The sequence below is a fragment of the Coloeus monedula genome (genome assembly GCF_965178545.1).
Source record: "Coloeus monedula genome assembly, chromosome: 3".
Taxonomy (NCBI): Eukaryota; Metazoa; Chordata; class Aves; order Passeriformes; family Corvidae; genus Coloeus; species Coloeus monedula.
Genome location: NC_138783.1, coordinates 56,582,133 through 56,600,373, shown reverse-complemented (window position 1 = coordinate 56,600,373; position 18,241 = coordinate 56,582,133). Strand labels below are relative to the sequence as shown.

Here is an 18,241-nt window from a genome sequence, read left to right as displayed (position 1 = left end):
TCCGCCAGCGCCGCAGGGTCGGCGGCGGGGAAGCGGAGCGGGCTGGCGACAGGGAGCCGGCTGCCCTCGGAGCCGGCTGCGCCATGGCCCGCCAGCTCATCGGCCCCGCGCTGCCGCCCGGCTTCCCGCGCCGCGCCGAGGCCGAGCCGGGCGAGGACTTCAGCCAGGGTGAGAGCACAGGGATGCGGCGGCGGTGGCGGAATAGGGAGGCCCCGCAGGCGGTGTTCCATAGCCTGAGATGCTCTGTGAGCGGGATAGAGCGGCTCTGCAGCCCGTCTGCCACAGAGCGGGATGCTCCGTGGGTGGGATAGTGGGGCTCTGCAGCCCAGTGTGTCACAGTGTGGGGTGTGCCAGTGCGGCACCTGGATGGAGCTAAACTTCCCGGGGGGGTTATTACAGTGACTTCTTCACAAAGCAAACAAACAAACAAAAGAAAAATAAGGCGCCATATGCGATGGAATGCTACAGGCATGGAAAGCTCTAAAACTCGCTTTAGAAAATACTGCCTTGAGTCGTTTACTTTTGTCCCGCGTGCGCTTTGAAGCCTCTGCTCTTCAGCAGCTCCAAGTGTGAAATTAGTGGGCAGAAAAGGAGGCTGGGCCTGTGCAGCGTGCTTTCCTTTGCCAAGCCAACCCACTTCATTAGCTGTGGTTTTCCAGGCAGTGTAGCTCAGGATGTGGGGCAGACTGGCGGTCAGTGGGGCTGTGGTGCCTCGCCTGCCAGGGTCTCTCCTGTTGAGAGCAGTCACATCAGAAGTGGGATCCCACCGAGACCGTCTGACTGCCAGGCTGGCTCTTCTGCAGTGGAGCTTAGTCCCCCCACGAAAAGCCTTGCATCTTCTCTATCAGTAATATCTCTGGAAGCAGCACTTCGAGCGTTTGCACTCCTTGTCTTTAATCCCGGCTCCAGGCACTAGTGCATATATTCAGTTTCTGGCGGTGTGTCAGTGACCATTCGATTACTCTGAAGAACGCTCTGATGGGAAAGGTTTGCTGTGCTTGTCTGCTAATTTTTTAATCCAGAAGAGGGAGCAATAGGAAGAGGGACAAAGCTGCTGCATTAGCTGACACCATGGCAACATCAAGCTCTGGGCCCGGATCTCAGCTTTGTGGGGAATCCCTGACTACATGAGCTGATGCTGCCTTTCCTGGTCATATCTGTGTTAGTGGCTCATTCACTTTCCATCAACACACTGATGCACGTTCCAAGTATCTGTATCGTGTACGAATCCACTGAAAAAAATAAGTTTAACTTGTCATTAGGCCATGGGTTTGTGACATCAAGTGTTTCAGCAGTGTCTAGTCCAGGTTACTCAGCCGCGTTTGTCCACTCTTTGTCCCAGTGTATATCAGTTCCATGGTATTACAGTTGCACTGGCAACTGATCCAAGATCTGCTTGTAAATTTCTGTGTGAAGTGGGTGAAGGACTTTATTTGCCTTTGAAAACAAACAAAAGCCCCAAACTCCAGCTACTGGGAGGTTGTTTGTCTTTAAAATTTTCACAAACTTTTCCTGGCTTTGACTTACAGCAGCTAAGTGTTCCCGCTCACCCCATGAGGCAGACTGCTGCAGTGCAGAGGAAGAAACGAGAGCAGGTACTTTGGCATAACACACTTTGCTGTACAGAACTACAGCTCCATCTGGAGCCCTGCACCTGGAGTGACAAAAATCATGCAGTGGGGCTGCCACAAGTACCTTCTGCTCTGGAGCATTTGCTGGGTCTTGAGTCAAATGGGTGTAGAATTTGTTCTGTAACAATTTCCCTTGTGTTTTCTAGTATTTTAAGAGAGGCTTCACCTTTTAAAGCTGAGCAGCTTTTCCAGTATTTTTCCTGTCGTAGTAGTCTTCGCTGATAATTGGAGCTGCTCATTGCTTTTCTTTAAGAGCACTTGTTTTTTTATTCTACTTTCATAGCTTCTGACTCCAAACAGCAACAAAGTAGGACTTTGAGCAGCCTGTGGCAGAGAAGGCTCTCAGACAGGCACAAGAGAAGGCTTTCAGACAGACGCAAGAAATAGGAGAGTGATTATGTATGATTATGATTGGATTTATTGCTAATACATTCCTTCTGGAGGCAATCCACCTGGGAGCTGTCTGCAGCTGTGGGAGACTAGTTGGCCCACTCTCCAGTAGCATTTTATGTCCTTGTGCAGGCTGATTTGCACCACAGTCAGTAGCAAATATCTCAGCCCCCCTTGAACCCCACTCCCACCACCCCTTTGGATATGAGCATCCAGACACTTTCTCCCGCAATATCCACTGGTGTTCTTACCATGGGACAAACTACATTGCCCATGGACTACCTCTACTTCTCTGGTGTCAGAGAAGCAATGCTAGTAATACTTCTGCAACCCTTAATTGGGAGCAGAATGGAAGCAAATGGTAGTTGGACAGACCCAAAAGCTCATCCCTGGTAAATCCTTTAGCTTCTTCAGCTTGTCCAACCCACGGGACGTACACATTTCCTGATTCTCCACTTTGTGGTGGTGCTTTGGAGCTGGCTTACCTGTGCTCCCGCTGGAAGAATCATACTTCCTTTGGCCCATTTGTCCCTGCCTCTGCACCGTCCTTGTACCAGCAGGAGAGAAGTGCTAGGGAATGGCTAAAAATAGCCAGAGATGCAGAAGGGAGTTTTGTCTGTTTCAGCATTGAGGCCACATTTGTTACAAAACAGATGTGTTGATGTGATATTTCTGAATTGATCTACCACTATGCTGGAGGTGAAAGGCCCTGTCTGTCCTTGAGAGCTTCCCAGTGCATGTCTGGTGGTGTGGTAGATTGCTTAGAATCCCGAAATACAGCAGAAATAACCCTAGCAAAACAAAACAAAAAGTAGCTTTTAGTTTGGTTTCTGAATTGAATTGACTTAGTTTTCAGGCAGATAGTCACCAGAAGAGCTCATTGGAGAAGACAAGTCGGAGAAACATTAGTAGGATGATCACTTCTAGTAGCTGTGAAACATTCACTTTAGTCGCACTTGGTCCTGTTTCTCACCTCTCTATCCCCAAAATTTTCTTCTCATTCTTTTTTATCCCATTGTCCTACTCCAAATTGTTCTGAGCTCTGGTTACTTTGTCACTTTTCTGTTGCTCTACCATTGCTACATCCATTTATCCTCCTCACCTCATTAGTTTTAGTTTCCTGACTCTTTGATCTTTCCTCTGTTCCTCCTTTCATCTGTATTTTTCCACTTTTTCCTGGCTTTTGGGGAATTTCACAGACTTTTGATTAGATCTTGGACTCCCTCCTCATCCTTTTCTTTCTTTGCTCCCAGAATTTACACTTAGCAATTCCCATTCCTACCTTTCTACTCTTTCTTGTGGCACCCCAATCATCCTGATCCATATCTTTGTGCTGATTGTTAGTCTCAGTCAGTACCATGATCATATTAATTTTTAGTCCCAAGTCTTTTTCCCCTCCATTTCTTTTCACCATGTCCAATGACTTTTTCTTCCTCAAGCTTTAAATGCCATTTTCCCTTCATTAGTCAGTCTTTCTCTCCATTTCTGGTTGTCCTGCTTAGGCTGCAGTTCCGTGAACAAACAGTTCTTTCAGGGGAGTGCTGTGGTTTGCAGTGTTCTTTTCACGCCTCTTAAGTTCCCTGATCCAGTTTATTGCATAGCCCATGCAAACAATTTTGCCAACATAACGGAGAGGGATTGGGATGAAAGGATGTATGTTAGCCCTGGTGTTGGACAGCATGACAGTAGGACCAGTCTCCTTCCTTAAATAGTTTTGGTTTTACTAGTTCTGTGCAGCTCACAAAGCTGCTCCTAATTTCTCTCTTCCTCTCTGGTAGCAGACTCACCAAACTGCATCTGAGTTTATTCCTTTCACTTCTAAGTCCTTTCTTTTGCATTTAGAGCAAATAAAGTCTGCTTGCATGATGTCAGGGCACCAGGTGGCTGGAGAAAGCAGTTGTGCAGGTTTTGTCTAGGCTTTAAGTGTTTTTTTCCAAGTGGTGCTTTTTGTACCAAAAGAGGAGACTTCTTGATAGCAGTTTTTATTCTTATTGATCATTCATCTGTTTGTTTCTTTTCATCTTGAATTTATTTTACCTTTATAGGCTAGGGTGTGGTGTTTGGGTTTTTTGGGGGGAGAGAGAAGTGGTTTGTTGGGCTGTTTTTTTCCCTTCATAGTGCTGAAATGGATTTGTATGTCCCAGTTAAAGTCTTTTCCATTAAAACAGGAAACAAAGAAGTGGCAGATCTGCCTGGATGCTTTGTAACTGGTGGACTGTCCTTCTGTGTTTCTTGTGCTGAAGATGATTAAAAGCTTTGTGAGGCTCACTCAAAGGACTCGATTTCTGTCTAGCCTTTGTCAGCTAACAATGGAACCATAATCTGCATCAGGCTGTATTTTGTACTATCAAAAGGTTGCAGTTCTTTAACTGGAGAAGTCATTTCCTGGTACCATTTATCTTTTCATCTGACCCTTGGCTATTCATAAAAGGAACAATGTCTTTTCCTCACCAAAACACCTCCCTGTCCTGCAAGTCTTGTACTCAGTGCTTGCGATATTAAGAGGAGGAAAGGGGTCTGTGTCTCAGGATGCTAAATCATCAGTAGAATCAAATCTCCATTACACGGGAACATGGGCTGTTTGTTTGTACTGTGTTTGTGTAAATGGGTGCTGGCCCTGTGTGTGTTGCCCTGCACTGGGAAGGCCTTTTCTTGGGACCATTGCTTGTTTTTGCTTGCTCCAGCTGTCTCCTTGTTGATTGAGCCTGTGAGGGTATCTGTGTTAAGGGTCTTGTTTGGGGGGCATTTTCTTTTAGGATCAATGGCTAAGCTGCTTCTGAATCCACTGCACATGGTACTATATCCAAATAAATGTATAAAGATCAGTGTCTGCTGGTGGGCACAGTGCCAGAAACAGCTCAGGCCTGGTAGCAGTGTTAGTGTCTGAATTTTAACTTCGCTGAGATATTACCCCAGAGCGTGTAGGTTTGACTGGAGCAGGAGAGCTCCATCCACTGCCCTGGCCTTCTGACAGCAACAATTCTTTGTATTAATTCTCTGAATGCCTAAATCATCCCTTTTTCAGCAGAGTACTTAAATCTGTCCTTGCTGTTCGCATTTAGCTGAACTGGAAATAACCTTAATAATAGTTAAACCATTCCTAAAGCAGGCTGGCAGTTAATGTAATGCTTTATGGTCACAAATGCTCCAGTTTAAGAGCTTATGGTCTCCCACGCTGTGTATGTACAGATGATGTGTTTCTTCATTAGTAAGCTTCAAATGCTTTTTTAAGGTGGTAGTTTCCTTTAAATGTACTGGTTTATGCCACATCTATTGTACAGTAGTTGTTATATAAAACAGGGCTTTCTAGTCCTGTTCCAGAAGATGCTCATGTAGTAAAGGATTAGTGATGTCCTAAGTCAGAACAGTTCAGGGCAGGATGTTGATGGAAATACTGTGCTGAAAGAAGTAACTTCTAGAAGTTTGTTTAGGTATCTTCTCTAAATGCTAGAGAGAACAGTGATGGAATAAACTTAATTCCAAGTAAATATGTGTTTTGGAAATGCTATGATAGATCATACTCATTTGAAACCTTTAATAAGTATCCTTATTAAACCTGGTCTAGTAGAAGGTTCCCTGCCCATGGCAGGGAGATTAGAACTAGATAGTCTTTAAAGTCCGTTCCAGTCCAAACCAAATCAAATCATTCTGTGATTTTATGGTCCCAAATAACTCTGGATGTTCAGTTGCAGGACCAGCACTGCCTCCAGGCTACAGAAGCAGCTGTAGCTCAGAAACTCCTGACAGTGATGACGACTCAGAATCTCTTCCTCTACCCAGAGACACAAACAGAGATTCTGAAGAGGAGACAGAAGGAGATCCAGCACCCAAGTGAGTGTGTTCTTGGGTTACTTGTATATTTACATTGTATTGCAAATGTTATGTGTCTAATTTATGAGAAAGGGACAATGTTGTAGAAAAAAAGGTAAACTGTTCCTGTGTAAAGCTTTTGCTTATGTGTTCTGCATATTCTTCATGGCCAAGAATGTTCAGCTGACCTGTTTGACACCCCTAGGGTGGAATTAGGTTATTTGGGGCAATCAGATCTTTGCATTTATGTGTTTGATTTTAGTTCTGCAATTTTGCATGTTTACGCTTAGGACAGACACCACTTACCATGTACATAAGTATTTGATGCTTGAGTTTTGCCCTGGTTTTTGTATACAAGCTCACTTTGAGAGGCCATAAAACTGTTTATGGACAGGAATTTATGCATTCAATTAAGTCAACTCTAATGAAAAAACCTGAACTGTTTAGCAAGTAACAGGAGTCTGCAGATACTCTAATTTGTTGGGTTCGTTACTCACAATTTCTGTGTTAAGAATTTGTATGTGTTTGCTCTAAGCCTTGTGTAAGAGACTTGAAGGCCAGTATGCCATCTTAATGAGTGCTAGAGTAATTATTATTCACTTTTTTCTTGTTTTCTTAGTCAATAGTTTTTCAGCTAATTAGAACTGAGCAGGAAAAATACTACTCAACATGCAGACAGTGTATAAAAATGGAGAAAGAAGTGTGCTGAATTTTAAATTACTTTGTGACTAGAAAATGGTATTTCAACATTATACTAAACTTCTTTCTACAGCAAAAGCATTCTTAATGTTGTTTTTAAATTTTTTTTCTTTTTTTAAATGTCAGAACATTTTTGAAGTGAAGCTTAGACTCCCAATTTTTTAATTGCTTCAAATCATTTTGGATCCTTTTGCACCGTTTCCTTGGTAACGGCAGGATATTTAGTACAGAAGACCCTATGAAATAATGTTATGTGTTTTTTTCTTTTTAAAATGTAGATAATTGCTATGCATGTCAAGGTAATTATTAAGTGAAATCTGTATTTGCAGAAAGCCAAAAAGTATTAATGAAGACGATGATGATGATGGCTTTTTTGGGCCAGCTCTTCCTCCTGGATTTAAAAAACAGGATGATTCTCCAGAGAGGTAATTAAAATGGAGTTTTATTCAGATTCTTTTCATTAAAACACAATTATTTTAGATTAAATATTTTGTGTCACTATTACAGAACACTTCAGTTATGCACTTCAGGTGATTAGAGTTAATGCTTCCTCCATGTTCTGAGAACAAGAACAGCATTCCCTTGAAACAGAACACACAGCCCTCCTAGAGCAGGTTGGAAGGAGAGTGAAAGAACTAATGTGAATTTTCTGAGATGTACTTTGGATGTCAAATTTCCTCCATTTCTTTTGAGAGGTCTCAGATCAGTGGAGAAAAAACAAATTATGGGTACAAGGACCCATAGTTCTGTAGTTCATGCTGGTCTGTGAGGAACTGGGGCAGTTACCTTTTGTGTGATGCCATACCATGTCATTTGCTAATGCATCAAGGAGTATTGCTTACATGTCTCCAGGTACAAAACTACCCTGAACACTGTAGATTTCTAGAAAAGAGGCTGTGAGGTGTACACAAATAAGCATTATTTATGGTCTCTATCAGGAAGCTTTCCATTTGATTGCTTACAATTATAAAATACTTCCCCCAAAAAATATGATACGGATTTTCTATACTGAACTCAACTGTGTCTCAGAGCCTTTTAATCTTTACATCAATCTGTGCGCTTCCTTCTTTAATTTGAAGTTATAGTCCATAGTGGAATTGGTGCTTCCAAGGCGATACTTTTTGAGAAGTCCAAGAGTCCCTTGATCACTTTTATCTTCCTCAAAGCAATAGGGAGTTGGTAGATAAAATAAAGCAATACTTGCCTGTCAAGGATGAGTTTTCAGTTCCAGGAAGGTGACTCAATTTACTGTTGAGCTGTGTGTGTAATATACCATCTCAAAAAAAATTTCAAAGTTAAATTTCTGGATTTTAGTTTGCATAAATTTTTATGATGCTTGGCAGCAGCTAGGAAAACAAGAATTTATGTAACTAAGGCTATTTGGAAGTATCCTCCTTGTGTACGTTTGGTTACACTTTAATCAAAAACTCTTCGGTAGTTATGGGTATCATGCTCGGTGGGATCATTTGGTGCTTTGATGGTCCCACAAACAACTAATGTTTTTTCCTTTTTCTTGTGTTCTGTATGCACAAAATATTACTTTAATTATAAAATGTAGCAGGTCATTAAAAAGAATGTATTCTCTAATTAAAAAAAATAAATGCTTGTAACTTCTAGTATCAGCAGAGGTAGCCTTCTTGCTTTCTTGATTTTTGACATGAATACTTGTGATAAAATGGAAGAGGAAGGGGCCATTCACTCAAGAGTTGGACTGGATGATCCTTTTGGGTCCCTTCCAACTCAGAATATTCTGTGGCTCTGTGACACTGAGGCAAGAGTCTGCTCTGTGTCTGTGATAGATTAAAGCAGTAGAAGGCACTTGGCACCCGCTCTGTTCTTTTCCTACCTCACCATACAATTGCTCCTAGCACGCACTGAGAAAGCAGATTGAGGAGAGCTGTTTCGCACCAGCCTCATTCCCTGAATAGGTGGGAACGGTGTGATGTGTGGGAAGAGCCTTGTCTGCCTTCCGCCCCCACACACCTGGGAGTGGAGTCTGGGAGGCTTGTAAGCTGTGCAGGGCGCAGACACGATGCTGCTGTCTCCCTGCTGCATTGCCCTTAGCCTTGAGCAGATTGCCAGCTGCCAACTGAGCCATGAATAATTGAAAAAAATGCAGGTCGTTTGTTTCAGTGTATGGACAGGCTGTTTATTAGTTCTGTATGACATGTTCGTTCTTTAGAAAAGCTTTTATTCTCTCACATCTTTTCCAGACTTGTCAAAGCAACATGTTCATGATTAGGGGCAGCTTATGTGGCAATCTGCAGCTTGTTGAAAATGGTTTGAATCATTCCAGAATTAAATATATATGTGAAAAGATTTCCTTCAACTTTGGAGATTATATTACAGTTTATCAATGTTAGACAGAAGTGCAGCACTCATAAATATTTCTGAAGTGTTCACACATCAAGGGAAAGAGCGAAGGTGATCTTAAAAAATTTTATGTTATACATCAGAAGAATGCTGAAATACCCATCTTAAAACGTGCATTAGCAAGGACTTCAGAGTCCAACAACAGGAAAATGTTCTTTACTATATGTGAAATGCAGTATTCCTTAAATTAAAGCTTGGTCCAAAAGTTTGGGGGGTATTTTTGAACATGTGTAGGTACTGAAGTTGCCTCTAGCAGTAAAATGTGTTTATCAGTTATTTATTAGTAGCTAATGTATTATTAAGTATATTATCAGAGTTAATATATTACTAGTATTTAGATTCAGTTCACCTGTTCAGAGACCCTTTGGACATCCAGGAAACTGTCAAGGATCATGTCCCCTGTGTACTGCTGTGGAAAGACTGAAGAGATGGGGTTGTTCATGTGAGGGAAAAAAAAAACATAAGAGGTGGAAAGCATGGGAAGGGTGAATATGAGAACTACTTTTCTGTTCCCTAAAAGAGCCTTTGAGCTGTGACAGAATCAAGACTGAGCATTTGAGATTGGTTCTTTATCACAAGTTGCACGGATCCAGCCCACAACAGAGATGTTCTCATATATTTTAGTAGAGAGCTTTTTTTATAGTTTGGTTTATCTGTCTCTCCATGCAGAATAAAGGTACTTCTGTACTAAAATAAAAGATTTTTTTTTGGCTGTAGCTGTGTAAGTTTAAACTCAATCTCTTTAAATTACATTAGGAATTTAAAACATTGTCTTAACAAGAAAGTAGTCAGGAAGGAAGGAAGGAAGGAAAATAAAACTGCAGCAGCTAGGTTGGGGTGGAACTTCAAAATTAACCCAGACTTCTTGCCTGGGTTTAAAACCTCACCAGTGCCCTTATCCTAGCCTGAGCTCGTATTTATTGCTCATGTCTGTATATCTGTGGTTGGTTCTTCAGCAAGAATTTGTATCTTTTATTTCCCCTCTTTAAACCCTGACAATAATATCACTACAGCAGAGCTGTGCTGATTAGATTATGTGGGATTGAATAAGAGCCATAATTAGCAAATTCAGTTCATGTGTTGTTACATTTGATAACTTAAAGCTCACAACTGAAGGTCATAATAAACCAAGTCTGCTGTTATATTGTGAGGATGCTGTCACTTGGATGTCTTCAGGTGACAGTTGTTTGGGTTTTTTATTAACTTTTATTAGCTTTAAAGAATATTATGGTGGATTATTAAGAGGAACCCGCATTCAGAAGACTTTCAATACAGCAAGAGCAGTTTCTTTGAGCAACAGTTTGTAGTATTCTTTTCACCTGTGTAAAAGATTCTCACCTTCCTGTGTTTGTGGAGACAACTGAGTCACATTGCTTGCAGAGCTGCTGCTGCTTAAAAACAAATCAGTGAAGTTACCTGAAATCACAAAACTTTCCTTCTCTCTTTCCCACTCCAAGGTAAAATAAAATTGGAGCAGTTCACTGTTTCTTCTATCAAAGGACAGTGAAACTGAGGTGCAAGACAAGAAGGACAAAATTGGGTTTGTTGATTGAGAAGTAGGAGTGTATATTTGTCTTATCACCTTTCATTGCTCTTGAATCTAGTGAAGGAAGCTAGGGAAGAAAAAATTTATTCCCTTGACTACATCCTGTGACTTTCCTGGTTATTTTGCATCAAAATTGTCTGCACAGGTCCTCCTGGAAAATGGAGACACTCTTACTCAGCTATTTCTACAGTGTGTATGCACAGGGGCACACTTGGCATGGGTAGGAAGGAAAGTCACACTTCTCATCAGTGTTTTGTTTTTATTTTTGTATTGATCTGTTACATTTTTTCCCCCCTCAACTAAAAAATCAGGACTTTTTTTTTTTTTTCCCCTGCTATCAAGACCCATTATAGGTCCTGCATTACCACCTGGCTTTAGGAAACCTTCAGAGGACACCAGGAGTAGCAGATGTTTCATAGGACCGTCTGTTTCGTCAGAATCCCGTCCCCAGGTTTGTGAAAACAGAAGCCTTTTGTTTTAGTACAAGCTATCTGAAATGGTTAAGTTGCAGCCTGAAAGAGACTACTAGACATACTTCTCAGGATGACAGTTTAATTTTGGACCAGGAAGTGTCTGGCATATTTTTGCTGGAGTCAAATACTGGAGCATAAATAAGCCTTAAGAAAAAAATAAAAGAAACCAAAAAGACTGGTCTGTTTCGTTGTGCTTTTTGGCTGGTAGATAGATGGTGCACTCAATGAACACGAGCTATCTTGGCATCCTAAGCTGCAAGCAGAAGACACATCTTCACCTCCTTAATTTATTAGTGGCTACAACCTTTAAATAAGTTTATCCAAAAGAATACAATCAAGAGTGGCATTTAGTGTCACTAAATTGTTCTTAGCAATTGCAGGATAATACCTGTAACTGGGAGTGAGGTGGTGCAGGACAGTGACACTGGCACACCTTTCTGGTTCATGTTTTTTGACTCTTCTGGTCATGTTAGGTAAAAACTAGGTAGAAGTTCTGTAGTCTGCAATCCCTGGTTGAAAAATAATGTGTGTGCTACTAAAGAACATTCAGGAACAAGATGTGTGATAAAATACAGCTATGGGGAAGATTGAGCTCCCTAAACTTGGGCTTCCAGTACCATTCTGGGGGTTCCAAATTGCCTGTGGGAGGGGCTGTCAAGTAGGGAGTAGCACCTTTAGAGAAGGTTATGCCCTTCTTGAGCAGCACCTTTTATGCCAGGCAGGAGACCCAAAGACACCAAAAATGGTGCTGGATACCAGTGCTTAGGCAATTGAATCTCTCTCATGCTATGATAAACTGAACATTAATTCCTTGGGAGAATTAATGGTTATTCTGTCTATTTTTAAATACTTACATTTTTACATTTAACTCCCAGACACTATGGGAGATGATAGACACGTCAGGAAGGAAGGATGCAAAGGCTGCTTTGAAACTTCACTTTTTTGGTTAGTGGTTGCAAAGCATGTAATTCTCCAGCCTACTGCTGTGAGTGATGTTGTAATTCATCGTGAAGAAAGATTACCTGACATTTCTGAGATACTCGTCGTCTTATAACTCCAAATAACGATTAAGCAATTTATCATAGTGACAAATCTCTTGAGGCAGAGATGTCAAAACTGGTCTGCCTTTATATTTTGCAAACAAAAAAAGTCTCTTTTCTCATAAATACATCTTCTAGCATCAGCTTTTTCAGAGGTATTACAGAACTTACCTTTTTTCTCTTCCTAATAATTATCTTTTTTTTACCTCTCCCTAATAATACTCTTCTTATTATTTTTGAATATGAGTAATTTCTTGTTGGCTTTTTAAAAAATTTACTTAATTATTTTGTATTCAGGTACATCTTTAGAGGCAGCTTATTCCATGCTGACTCTTCACTTTGCATCAGTGAATCTAATGACTCACCACCTTGTGTACTCTCAAGTAATGCTTTGCGCTTCCTGGCTGCACATCCTTGTCATCCTACTCCCATTGCTTTATCACGCACAGTCAGATTGTAGTGAAATCTTTGCACTTTTGTAGATATTGGGCACCTTATCTTTGCTCCCAGGGCACTGTGTCATCACCATTTCTGTTGGGTTTTGCCTCCCTCCGCATCTGTACTGTTTGAACTTGGAGGGAGGCACCAGTGAGCTTTCTGTACAACCCCTGGCAACTACGAAGACTCTTATTGACATCTAGTCCCTTTCAAACATATTGTTTTAGCCCTTCTCCAAATAATTGCTTAGAATGCAATGTCAGAATCATAGAATCATTAAGTTGGAAAAGACCTCCAGGACTGTGGAGTCCAACGCTTGGCCCATCACCACCTTGTCAACTAGACTATGGCGTTAAGGGCATGTCCAGTCGTTTCTTGAACGCTTCCAGGAATAAAGGAATGGCGGCTCCCCCACCTCCCTGGCAGCCTGTTCCAATGCTTGACAACCCTTTCAGTGAAGAAATCCTTCCTGAAGGGATCCATGAGGGATCAAAGAAGTGAATGACCCAGGGGCCTAGTACCCTGCATGCCACTGGTACCCTATCTTGCACTTTAATCTTTCTGGCATCCTTTCAGAATCTGAGCTTGAGACAGTTCTTGCAGTGTGAAAGTGTGATCCTTATTAGGGAGATGCATCCAAACGCTGCCAGCGATGGTAAAGCCCAAAGTATGGAAGTTGTATGCTTGTGTGTTCCAAATTTACCCACGGCCAGAGGCTGCGTGGCTGTGTGCAGAGCAGTGTAAAAGAAGCAGGGCTTTATGTGCTTCCACTGCCTTTACCAGCAGTCTTGCCTCAGACAAGAGATGCTGCTTTTGGCAAAGTGGAGATGAAGGATCCATGTTCAAGTGCTAGCGCAGGTCTAATCCAGAGTTTTAATCCAGGTTTTTGTTGTCTGGGTGATGCATTGCATTAGGTTTATATGCTCTTCTAGACAAAGTCATTCTAATTCTATAAAGCTGAAATGTTTCTTGATGTTCTTAACACTATGGTTGAAAGAAATGTTTTATTTTTGGAAGCTGACAGATAGTAGCGAGGAGGAGGACAATCTTATAGGGCCGATGCCTGCAAAAGGACCAGTGGAGTCTGATGTGGCTAAAGAATTTGAACGCAGAGCTCAGAGAATGAAAGAAAAACTTACTACAGCAGACAGTGTAAGTTGGATTTCTTGATTTCTAATATTTTGTTGCTGGAGTGTATTTGTCTTTCTCCTTGCCTGGTTGCAGTTCTACTTGGGATGCTACGTGTTTGCAGGAGTTAACACAAAGAAAATAATATATGATTTCTGCTGGAAGCTAAGAGATTCAGACAGTAATTTTTGATTCTGCTTTTTTCACTCTTCCCTCCACCCCTACTTGTTTAGGATGAACCCAAACAAGTTACCAGGGAATCATGGATGACAGAGCTCCCACCTGAGTTGAAAAGCTTTGGATTTGGCCCAAGAACATTCAAGAGACGAGCTGATGACAAATCAGGTGATAGATCTATTTGGACAGATACTCCAGCAGACAGAGAGAGAAAAGCCAAGGTGAGCATTTATTTATTCATTCATATACACCTGCAGGCAGTAGGTGTTACTGATGATCTGTGTAAACAAAGATACCATGGGCTGCTCAGTGAAATTTTTTTTCCCAGATTTTTCTTTGTTATCAAAATTTACTAATTCAGGCTTAAAGATAAAGGCAATGAAAAAACAACATTAAGTATCATTGATAGGAAATTTTTTCTGCTCCCTTTTTGCAGTAGTCAGATACTCTGTATCAGCTCATTGACTTTCCAATTAGCATGTCCAGTTTTTTCTTCTATCAAGCTGAGCAGAAAATATCTGATGGCCTCTATCATGGCCTTTACCCTCCAGATTTAATTAAAGTAAATATAGATTTGCTTGCTTTTACTTCAGATCTTCTGATTACTATAGCATGTCATTTTCTTCTACTCATCAGGAAAGAGAGGAAGCGAAAAAATCAAGCAGTAAGGATAATGAAGAAATGGTATTATCTGGGAGAGACAAGAGGCTTATTGAGCAGGTGACTTTGTACAATGTAAGTGTAATCACAAAATACTTCCTCATTTCCTTTAGTTCTTCACTCTTTTCTTCTGGTTCTCATTTCTAATGCTGCTGGTTTCCATGGTGATGCCACTACAGTTTTCCCTTTTAGTGCCCAAACCTACTGCTGTTTTGAGACATTAGAACACTTGGCATTAACGTCAACAAGAGCAGGATTGGGTCCTCTCCAACGTGACAGAATTTGGGTTTGTGTATATCGTCTCAGTTTTAGATGGTGCTTTCCTTAAATCATCCTTGTGTCAGGACATGGTTGCTGGGACCTTAATGGAAATACTAGCTTCTTGCTTAATCCAATTACTGACATCCCAAGAACAAAACAATAGTACAGGTTTAACTTCTAGTCCAACATAAGCATTAACCTAAAAGAGGCTTGATGGGCTAAGCAGGTCACTGCATTAATTACCCTATGTCATTAATTACATTAACTACTCATTACAGCAACTTCATTACATGTAGTTTTTCACAATCTCTACAGGAGCAGATAATGTTCACAGACAGATGCTGATTACTAGAAATCTGAATTCCATGTCAAACTCTCTCTCACTTTTCTATCTGTCTGCCCTGTCCCCCAGAGTGTGCAGACCACTGCCTGCTTACAGCTGTTCATTCCAGTTCTTCCCTGATGTATGGCCTGAACTCTTATGGAAGGCAGTCTTGTCTCTTGAGAGGACAATTAACTTGACAATCACAGCTTTGGCTTATTTTACATGAGTTATGTTTATCTGGCACTTCTGATAATTTATTTGTAGTTCATTAAATCATGTGTCCCTCCTGACTTGGAGACTTGCAAATCCAAAGCTATTGGCATTCTGTCTTAAGGTTCTTCTTTAGTGTTTGTTTCTACTGTCACTGTGCATACAGTAAAATAATTTTCATGTAAAACTGTGGGTTTTGCTCTCTACCATTCCACTGCCAGAATAAAACATACTCAGGCCTTTGCTGTTTCTAAGATTCGTGGAGTTGTCTCAAAGTTTAAGAACCATGTTTCTTGGGTTGTTTTGTTGTTTGTTTTTTCCTTTTGTTAAATCAGCTCTTTTCTGGCTTTCAGCTCGTTGTTATGGGTGTTTTTCTTTTAAAGTTTTTTCCTCTATTCTTTCCTATTTCTTTCTCCACTGACATTTACCAAGGATACTTCACTAGAATAGAAGATTTCATACTTAAAGTAGTTTCTTCTTTCAATGCTGATGCCACATGCATTCTCTGGTGCAATTTTGTCACCACTGACATAGTTATGTCATGAATAAGTATTGTCTATTTTCTGTTTTCCGTGAGAATCTTTTCTTAGTTCATGCATAAAGTACTATTTTCATGTGTGATGTAGTAAGTGTTTGCAGAGGAAGCGAAGGAAAATCATGAGAAAACAGAGCTGCTCGACTTTGTACTTTTTCATGAGAGAATTGGTTTAGATACACTAATGCACTGTATCTGAATAAATGAGGGGCCATATGGAAAGCTAATCCTGCTCCTGTGTGAAATCAGCAGAAGTTTTATGTTGTGTTTGGGTTGGATCATGCTCTTTAAGAAATGCAGCTAAAGTCCTTGAGTTGGCAAAATACATGCTCCAGCTCAAACCTGTGACTTTGTCCTGTGGGCTTTCAACAGATGATTCAAAGTTAGGAGCACACATTAAAAAAGCCACCATAGTGCATGAAAGATTGAAAGGGTCTCTAGCTTCTGCCCCTAGTTCCTGCCTCTAGTTCCTGCCCCTAGCAGTCACCAAATCCAGGTGCTTTGGGGATGTTTGTAAGAAACTAGGCCTGTACTTTGAGGTATTTCTTTTGACCTGGTGTCTTCATTCTGACAATAGCGGCAGAATAACTTTTATATTTCTTTTGCATTATTTTTATAATTTATCTGCATTGTCTGCAGGGATTCAATGACATCGTGGCTATCTACAACATTATGGCTGTCTATATCAGTGAATTATTAGTAATTTAGCCTGGACAAGATTGCTCACACTTTCTACTCCATGTATGCTAAATTTATCATTCTATATCCAGTTACTAAGCTGTCTTCTTTTTCCGGAGTTTTTAGCCTTCCTAACATCAATCCTTCCATTTGGATTTTCTGTGCTGTTGCTGATATTCTTTAATACTTTACTTCCTCTTCCTTCTCATTTTTTCCAGGAGTCAAAGAGGTCAGAGTCTCTCATGGACATCCATCAGAAAAAGCTGAAGAGCAAAGCGTCTGAAGAGAAGACCAAACCTCAGGAAAGAAGGCCGTTTGACAGAGAGCAGGATCTCAAAGTCAATCGCTTTGATGAAGCACAAAAGAAAGCTCTTATAAGAAAATCCAGAGATCTGAATAGTAAATTTGAGCACAGTAAAGGCAACATGTTTTTATAAGATGAAAGCATTAAGCTTTTTTGAAGTGAAGTCAATTAAAATTTGAATACTTAATTTTTGTAAGTATTTTTCTGTAAATATTTGTATACCAAATAAATATCCTGATGTTTAACTACTTTTCCTTGTCTGTAAATACTCTCTTAGGGAGGATCATCTGTACTAAAACTAAAGTAGTAAAGGAAAGTCCTGGTATAAAAAAAAAAAATATAAATTTGCTACTTTAAAACTTTGATACATATATTTTTTGTTGCTAGCATAAAAATAATTAATTAAAATAGGTGGATTTTTAAGGAGCTCTAGATTTGATCTTGCAGTGGAGTTGGCAGTTTTCCCTTTTCTCCTGCCATGCTTAAGATAGTCTTTCTGAACCTGACCTGAAGGCCATGGAAAGATCCCCTTTACATTTGTGTGCAGAACATTGCTTGACTGGAGTTCCTGCTGGGGAGTATAAACTCAAATGGCAACTTTTACATTTGCCCAGGGCTTTTATTTCTGTGATTCTGTGTCTGTACATAAATATAGGTTTATATGTATGCAGAATAGTTTCTATAGCAGGAAGAGCTAGGGGTAGTAGGAGCAGTAAAACCTCAAGGTTTCTAGAGTTAGTTGTAAAATGGTAGTATATGAGAAGAGAAAATCTTATTTGAGTTTCAATTTGTAGGGATTGTCATCAGAAATCCATCTTTTTTTCACATTGTATGGGCTTAAAGTCAAAATAAGGCCTATTTTTGTCCATTAATTTGCAGAGCAGAACAGCTCTTTGTATCCAAAAGGAAATAAATCTGACATTTAAAAAAGTGTACATTCACATTTAGAGTTCTTTACCTCTTCTGTGTGTTAGCAGCAGAAAGGGTTATTAAACACTGGAATGGGCTGCTCAGGGAGGTGGTGGAGTCAGTATCCCTGATGGTGTTCAAGAAACAACTGGATATGGCACTCCGTGCTTTGGTCTACAAGGTGGTGATGAGCCAACCTAAATGATTTTGTGACACTCTGTGTTAATTATTTAAAATTAGACCTGTGCTTTCACCCTTTGTCTCAAATACTGTTTAGGATCCTTCTTTGTTAACAGTTACTGGAAGTACCTCTACATGAAAACAATTTTATATATGAGATGCTGGTAACTTGTTTGGAAGTATAAATACTGTGGGGTTTGCTGTAATTTGAAAAAATTCCTGTAATTTGGAAAAAGGCTACCCTGAGAAATGGTGTCTGGGTTACTTCATGTTTAATGGAGCAGTAACCTAACAAGCTCCAAAAATGAATAGTTAAAAACTTGATCTTATTTTATTGCACCCGTGTGTGAGCTGGAGACACAGGCTTCGTGTGCTGAGAAGTCTTGGAGAGTTTCCAATGTTGCAAATGAGTGCTTACATGGAATGTATTTAGATATCACTTTTTCTTTTATAATAGATGATTTATTCTGCCAC

General features: G+C 40.5%; 1 protein-coding gene across 1 annotated transcript; it reads left to right on the top strand.

Moving 5' to 3' along the window:
* The first annotated feature begins 8 nt into the window (after positions 1 to 8).
* On the top strand, positions 9 to 17,509 carry GPALPP1 (GPALPP motifs containing 1). The gene is made up of 9 exons (XM_082277680.1): positions 9 to 168; positions 1,530 to 1,595; positions 5,708 to 5,852; positions 6,860 to 6,955; positions 10,792 to 10,900; positions 13,418 to 13,552; positions 13,762 to 13,926; positions 14,342 to 14,440; positions 16,593 to 17,509. Exons 1-9 carry the CDS (start codon positions 84 to 86, stop codon positions 16,809 to 16,811), a joined length of 1,119 nt encoding a protein of 372 aa, XP_082133806.1. The 5' UTR covers positions 9 to 83; the 3' UTR covers positions 16,812 to 17,509.
* Positions 17,510 to 18,241: the final 732 nt, after the last annotated feature.